Source organism: Poecilia formosa, unplaced genomic scaffold, assembly GCF_000485575.1.
Source record: "Poecilia formosa unplaced genomic scaffold, Poecilia_formosa-5.1.2 Scaffold118, whole genome shotgun sequence".
Lineage (NCBI taxonomy): Eukaryota > Metazoa > Chordata > Actinopteri > Cyprinodontiformes > Poeciliidae > Poecilia > Poecilia formosa.
This window is the reverse complement of record NW_006800057.1, coordinates 130613-138999: the sequence shown is the minus strand read 5'-3', so window position 1 is coordinate 138999 and position 8387 is coordinate 130613. Positions and strand designations below refer to the sequence as shown.

Below are 8387 nucleotides of genomic sequence, written 5' to 3'. Positions count from 1 at the left end.
ATAATGTTTCAAATGCTAAGTTCATAAGTGCTTTGTAGACATCTTGCTGTAAAACTTTAGGATAGATTAAATTAAGAAAATTAAGACTAAACAACATGGCAGAGTTTTATAATATTACTACATAAAGCTAATTTTTAAAGTTTAATCAGTAATACTTTTATAACAAATTTATGTCAGATCATGATTTCTTGGTTGATAAGTTGTCATAATGAAGACATTTAGAATAATGTCAACTTTGTATTAAAAGTGTCATTATTTACCGAATGACGCTTTATGACAACAGTCATAACTATTCATGAAGACTTATTGATGTTCAAGACAACTGTTATGTCATGTTTATGACAGTGTCATGACAATCTTATTCAAACCCCTTCAAATAAAGTGTTACCAAAAATGCTAATAGGCTAAATTTATGTGAATAAATTAGAAACATTTACCAGTGGAAACACAAATAAAATGCTGTTAAATGTTTTAGCATAAGGACCTCCTATGAACGAGACAAGCATGAAAGTTGCAGTGTATAGACAGATCATACCTGGACTAAACAATTCGACTCAGATTGAAGATTCTTGAAAATACTATTTAAAACTTTTGAGAATTTCACTCTATTTGTAAAAATGAAAGAACTTCTCTGGTGTTTTGTCACCTCCCTAGAAAGAGCCGTCAGTGAAGTACTTGAGAGGTACTTATTGTATCAAAGGAGAAAATCATATGTAACCATGATTACCTGCTTGTGTTGTTTATCCAACATCTTCAGAAGTGACTAGAGTTTAGTCTAAAAATCTGAATGCAGAGAAGAAGGACACATAAAGCAGCACCAGTCTGTTTAGTGAAACAGCAAAAAGCATCAATTATTCACCAGTGGTTCCTGTAGAGCTTTTATGCTGAGGATATTCTCACATAACCAAAAGAACAGGATGGTTCAGAACATTTGGATTGAGTTTTATGTAGCTTCAGGTGTTGTTCTGGGTAATATAATGTACAATGAAGCTGCAATATTAAGTCAAAGAAAAGACAAATCTACATTTTTATGACCATTTATTATGCATTCCATTAGCTTTTTATCATGAGGAGCAAGATTGTCAACTTAAGAGCAACTGGGGTGCCAGAGAAAAACATCATTTTAAAAATAATTTTTATCTTCTGTGCTTATTTGATTGTCAAATATTGTATGATGCCTTCAGTGTTGCTCACACTTCCTTTATGTGAATGTAGAGTGGCTGAAGGGGGTAGTGGGAGGTTGAGGCCTGAAAAAGACAGAATGAAGTTAAGTTAAAGTCCAGGTCAACAACATGTTTTAAAAAGAATACATAAAAGTCAAGTTCATTCATCTAATGAAGTTATAATCAATATTCATGAATGATCCTACAGAATTAAATCAACATAAAATTGATAGATGGATGAGGGGATTGGATCTGGGCTGGAGCCAGTTTTGGTGGTTTTACTCATGCAGATAACAGAACATAGACAATTAGGCCTCCTCATGATTGAGTATTAATTGATACATGGTTGGTTTAAAACATCTGGCAGAAGGTGTCAGATGTCCAGGTCTCCCTGAAAGATGTGAGGCAAGGTACACTTATTTGCAGAGCATATTTCAACAACCAGGCAGCTCAAAATGTTTTACATGACAAAGCATAATGCAACAAACAAAACAGTGGCAAAATAAAGCAATGTAATGAGAAGTTGGAATGAATGATGTTCATCAATAATATCTGAAGGCAACTCCAAACAAATGTGAATTTAAACTGTTTTGCAGTTATATGGAAATTTGTTCTAGATTTGTGGTGCATAGAAGCTGAATGCTACTTCTCTTCGTTTGGTTCTGGTTCTGATGCAGAGCAGAACCAGAACCAGAAGACCTGAGAGGTCTGGAAGGTTGATACAACAAGAGCAGATCTTTAGTGTATTGTGGTAGTAAGTCGTTCAGTGATTTATAAACTAACCGTATTTTAAAGTCTATTCTCTCAGTGGAAGGACTTTAGATCTGGGCTGTAGTTCTCCATCTTCCTAGTTTTAGTGAGAACACCAGCAGCAGCGTTCTGGATCAGCTGATCAGACTCGTGAACACACTGTTGCAGTAATCAATGCGACTAAAGATAAACAAATGGATGAGACTCTCTAGATCTCACAGAGATATTAGTCCTCTAATCCTGGAAATTTTCTTGAAGCGATAGATAGATGTGGCTCTGAAAGTTCAGGTTAGAGCTCATACTCCCAGGTTTCAGGCCTGATCACTGTTTTTTGCTGTAATAACTGAAGCTGTGTGTTGACTCTATTAGGGCTGTTGTAAAAGAATATTTTAGAAATCGGGTATTCTATAGAATATGTTTACGATTATCCGAGGAATCGGATCTCTCTCGATCTCTCTCTCTCTCAGCGCTATTCCTACCGTTCACTCCAAAACCTTGACGACGCAATTCCAACACCAGAAAAGCTGTCGTAGTCCAACCATCACACCGCAAAGTTCAACAATCCTTATTTGTCTCCCAAACCCTGACAAAACGGCTCACAATGCAACAACTCATAGGCAGAAGTAAGAGCGCTGCCCCCCACAAGTAATGATCCGGGCGAAACAGGGTGCACTACATAATGAAACATAATTTAACAAGGCTTCGAGGCAGATACACTTTCCTTGAGGAGTTTTTATAACCGAGGTACTCGAATCATTCAAGGAATCATTTCAGCCCAAATCTAGATCATTCCTCTTTAGGTTCAAAGATAATAACTTCAGTTTTGTTTCTGTTCAGCTTGAAAAAGTTGTGGCACATCCACAAATTTACCTGTTCTAAGCATCTGTTCAGTGATTGGCTGGGTTCAGAGTTACTTTGTAATATATAGAAGTGTATCATCTGTGTAGTCATGGTAACTAATCTTATTTCTTGCTATAACCTGAGCTAGTGGGAACATGTAGATATTAAATAGGAGGGTCCCAGGATTAAACCCTGGATTAAATGCCACATGTGACATCTGTCCATTCTGATGAACAAAACCTATCATGTTGACTGTCACATGGAAAAAGTCTCAAACAAACAGTTCCAGAATGTATGAAGCTTCAGATCCAAGGAGTTTTAAATGAGCCATGTTGTTTAAAGTAGCAGCACCTAGCTGGGAAACAGACATGAAATGAACACATGGTTTCTAAGGTTATATTTTCTTCTTTATTAGAGCAACACTTTTAACAATATTTATTTCAAAATCATTATTTATAAAAATACAGTTTTTTTAGCTACTGCTTAACCTCATAGTTGCTGATTTCCTCTGTCCTCTACTCATCTCTTCCCAGGTACAAGAATATTGTCCAGCTCCGGACCTGCTGTCCTGCTTCTGGCGTGTGGCCTGGTGAGGGATGCCTTGTTATAATTTAAGAACAGTCGTGATTTGCTCCACGATGTTGGCCCAGCTGTGTGCTTCGAAAGCAAACAGAGGATCAAAAAAAAGAAAAAAAGAAAAAAGAAGATTGCCTGTTTTACTCCCTTCGCCACCCACTGATCACAACCCTGAACTCTACCATGCGGACAGCACAGTTTGCTCCTCATTTTCTCGCCACTTCTGCTCTTGCACTTAGCACATTATTACTAGCCACTATAAACACCAGTCACAACGGCAGCAGAAGGAGCACCTTTTCTACAGACGTCTGGTCGACGCCAGCAGAGACGCCGCCTAACACCCGGACTCTATCTCGTTGGATAACTCTCATGGAAGAATGACTTTCTTAAAGTTTTGCTGTTGACGTTTCTGTGTTCATTGCTCAAAAGTAAACGAGAAAATCAAAGAATCTATATTTGTGTAGTATATATGATCCTAGATATATGTCTGTTTTATTTGAAACACATAGAACTAATGTATGTGCTGTATACATAGCTGCTGCTGATATTGGCCATTGATCATTGTGAATAGGCACTCTAGCCTTCTCCAGATGAGATAAATCTAATACAAGTCTGTGTTAAATTAGACGATTGATGTTAACCTTTAAGTTAAAAGGGTCATTCTTTTCATTTCTCTTTCAGCCGTATTAGCCATCCAAATTTCAAATGTGCATAATTTTACATCCTGTTGGTGATTCATCATCAGAAGTGCATGCTTGGTCTGGAGGTTTTGAAGATGAGGAAAATATCTGACCTATATGAGCCGACATTTGGAATTTAATGTTCCAATGTTTTGAACTGCAGTTTCTTTTTCTGTGCTAGCTTTGGTGTGAAAATAATGTCCCCTTGTCATTTTAATTTGTAATGCACCCTTAGTAGGAATAAAAAAAAAAAACAAAGTCACTATTTATGAGTTATTGTAAATCCTGATTCGTGACAACTGGATGATTGATTCTGACCACCATTAATCTTCTCTGAAATGTTTCAGTGGGTAATCACAAAGAAGGGATTTAATGAACTGTAGATCAGGAATGCCAACGCAGGAACACAGAGGATCTAAACTCTGAACACACCCTTGTTTAAATGACAGGTATTCCTAATGTTGTATAATGAAATCAAGGTAAATCATGAAACACATAGAACTCTTTGTCCGTGTTAAATGGGACAAATTCTACAGGGTCTAACTGCAAAACAGCCATCATTAGCAGACTGCAAACAAACTGCGCTGCTATGTGATGTCGAGGTTTTTATTTTGCGCTTTCAGGTCACTTTGGAGTTGTCAACCATTCACACAGAAGACTGATTGTAATCGTGATCACCTCATTCAGCAGGTGCAAAAAAATAATAAAAAATCGGACTTCAGCAAAAAAATTGGAATCGAGCTGCTGTGTGAACATAGTCTTATTTATGGTGGTTCATGCATGTAATTTAATCGTACATCAATCTTTGGCAGGGAGGACGGGAGGCCAATGGATGAATGTAGAAAACTTCATCTTCTACACCACTAAGCAGCCACTGTAATAAGGGTGTGTTGAGTTTTTAGATTTGCTGTATTTGTACATTTCTCACAGATAATGTAAGCAAGACTGTGATGAAATAACAGCCAGTTAGACATAGAATTATATATGACTGCCTCAAGAGAAGAGTGTTGGTTTTGTTGAAATTTCTTCTCTTTGATCTGACACTGCTATATTTTTTACAGCTTTACATAAAGCTCATGTTTCCCAGGATATTTTTAATGTGCACCGAGGATTTATGAATGAAACGCATTGACAATCTGACACGAACGCTGGAAAAGCAGCGGCTGGCTTTCACAGCGATTTCAAGATCTTTAACATGACCCGAAAACTAAAATTAATCTGTTATTGTTGACTTTTGAGCCCCATCCAGCAGAAACTCAGATTCTAATTCAAACAGAAACAGCCATGAATGACAGAGCAGCAGATATGTGAAAGTTATCCTCCATGAGTTACTGTTGCCATAGCACTGCAGTTATCCCAACAATGAGATCAGCAGCTGATCAATAGCACATCTTTTGTCGCTTATTCAAAACCCCAAACTATGAGGTGGCCAAACAAAATAAGCATGAATATGTAGCCCTATATTTGTGGTATGGCATAAGCTAAGAACTCATAGGCAACAAAACAACTCAACGTGCAATAATCCTTCTGCTGTGTGTTCTCGAAATGCAAAACCTCACTTTAAACTCCTGTTTCACTTTACAGATAAAGCCGAATCCCCTCTCCTGTATAGTTTATCACGTTGCCAAAGAACGGTTTAAGGGGAACTTGTTGATTCAGCAGCGAGGTCCACAGGCTGATGGCGCACAGGGTGCTTCCCGAGACCCCGAGACGTTCCAGCAAGACACGGCGCACCGTGCAGCGCCGCGCCGCTCAGCGCAGGGCAGGAAGGGTCAGCCCGCTCTAATCCCTCTAATTCCAAACCGCCACAGGGCGCGTTTGGACAGTTAATCTACCATCACTGTCTCATTTTCGCCATTCTGCCGTGACTGGGGGACTGATTGTTTTTAAATGAGACCTGTTATATAATATAGTTCAGAAAGTTTATTTTGCAAGAAGAAAAATAATAATAATAATAATAATAATGATAATAATAGGAGGGCAATTTATTTTCCAGAGATGAGAATGGGATCGTGATGCAGATTCCACTGAAGGTTTTTCTGAATGCTTTCGGAGAGTGTGCGCAGTTCGAGTGGGCGGTTTGTCCAAACCGCCGTGTAAAAAAAAAAAACTAACAAAAAAACGTTACAGATCTGTATAACTTGTAAATGAATTAAGAAGCATGTTAACATTTTATTTTCTGTTGGGGTTTTTTCAGAGCTATTTGAAAAGGCAGAGGCCAGTGATGTTCTGTATTTGTAACAATAGTACCATGTATTCATATTCACGTGTTAAGAAATCCAAAGTGGATTTTCCATCTCTTGAAAATGAACTTGCATAAGATGTGTTTTTGAGGAAAAAGAAGATTCTATATCCATATATATGTATATATATGTATAAATAGATATATCAAAAACATCTCCATGGTTCTATCCTAATCTAGGGGGGTTAGCTTGATGGTTCCTCCCCCCCACTTAACATTGAATAATAAAGAAGAAGAGACTGGAGCTTTGACTGAAACTGTATCGTTACTGGAAAGGTGGATTAGCTTCTCAGTCTCTAGCAGCTCACACTCCGGCGGCAGATCCTTCTTCCAGGGATGTTCTCTCAGATACATCGCTCAACGATCCTTCTGTTCTGTTTCAGGAAGCCATGCTCTTCATCCACTCTAAATGTGTTTGTTTCTTCTAATAATGTATCTCCATCTTTGATGCGGTCCTGTCTGTCTGTTAAGCTGTCAGAACTCTAAAGAACTCTGGTTCTCTTTTTCTTTGGTATTGTGTGAGGCTTCTGTAATGAAACATTGCAACCGTTTGTATTATAATGACAGTATCAGAATAATATTTAAATAAATCATTTTCACAGATGAAATTCAAACACTGAGGGATCCCGTCTGTTTGCACACTCGGCGATGCAGTAAATAGGCTGGGAGAGAGGCTGCTGACGGTGCTGAAACAAGTCCTGCTATCCGACTCGGTCAACAGATCGATAGACGGAGGATGGAAACCCTGAGCGCAGTGAGAGAAAGAGCAACTCAAGCAGTGTTTCAAAATACTCAAAAAATAAGTTAGGCATGCAAATGCAGTATTCGAAATAAAAGTGATTATATGGTTCATGTGACTGCAATCATCACCATAGTTACTAAGTTGATAACTGCCAATGTAAGCACACAGCTTGTTATATCTCCATATGGTGAGGAACCCCCTTGGGACTGAACACACACTGGGACTTCTAGCATGAGTCAGCCCACAGCTGGTGGAAGTGACCCATCAGATCCAGATGATCAGGGTTGAGTTGGCACCGTGTTCCTCAAGATGATGACGTGGAAGGGAACGTATCTCGCTAGAAGGATTGTACCCAGGTGGCACCCTAGAGGAGATAAGACACAACTCCGACATGAGACCATCCGTTGCCCAGAATTCTAATCCCTGATGACCCGAAGTGTTACTCTGAGGTTTTCCACACCATGATGCCAGAAGAAATGCTGATCTGTCTCTCCACATTGATGGGTTTTGTCCAGTCCTCCTTGGTGCCACCTTTGGCAATGCTAGTCAGTGAGACACAACAACTAAATACCCAGGTCTATGATTCTTTGTAACAAGTACCATTGGTGGTACTTAACTGGCATTTAGAGCTAAGTTTGGCGAGCCCCAACAGCAAAAAAAGATTAGCTGTTCCACTGAGCTTTGCTTTTTATCTAAAGGAATTACATTGGAAAAACTGTCAGAACTGCCAGTCCAAACTGAAGCAGGCAGCAGTGAACCAGGAACATTGCTGGTGGCTAGTAGTGCTAATCCCATCTGGGAATTTAACTATATTCCAAAATGGTGTAAAATCAGTGATGAGCTAATTTCTACATACAAACTATCACAAAAGCAAAGCAGCTTTTAACTGCAGCTGCCACTAAGCTGTAGCTACACTAGGGCAGCCATATTGAATCTAGAGGGCAGAAACTTTTGCAACAACCATGTGCTTCAACCAATCATAGAGAGTCACTGGGTAGGAAAGGTTTCAACTTCCTATTAAACTACTGTTTCCAAATGTGTACTGGTTGGGTGATACTTAGAAAAATAAGCTTTACTGAGAAAGGTTATCATAAAAGATAACAAAAAGAAAGACATTTGGTGTAGTGGAGAGACTGGTACCCTTGTCTTAAAGTCCTCGGATGCCTTTAAGACAAGGTTACCAGTTGGGCTTCTGCAACGTTTGGTTTGTGTTACATATAGAGCTTTTATATTCAGTGTGTTCAGGTTGTAGTGAATTCATTCATTGTTCATAGTTTACCACATGAACATTGTGAATTTACATAGCTAACCATAAACTTCACTCTAAAAAGTGTTTTTGGCTGTAGTTCATCTTATGGACTTATTTACATTAATTTAACTTAATTCTTTTGCTT

At 38.6% G+C, this 8387-nt stretch overlaps 1 protein-coding gene across 1 annotated transcript in view; it reads left to right on the top strand.

Annotated features, from left to right (window-relative positions):
• The window catches only part of vstm2a (V-set and transmembrane domain containing 2A), a 99204-nt gene extending 92340 nt beyond the window's left edge, over positions 1-6864 (top strand). The window contains exon 5 of the mRNA XM_007560639.2: positions 3287-6864. Within this exon, the coding sequence (XP_007560701.1) occupies positions 3287-3363 (77 nt within the window). The 3' untranslated portion in view covers positions 3364-6864. The remainder of the gene's footprint in view (positions 1-3286) is intronic.
• The last annotated feature ends 1523 nt before the right edge of the window (positions 6865-8387 follow it).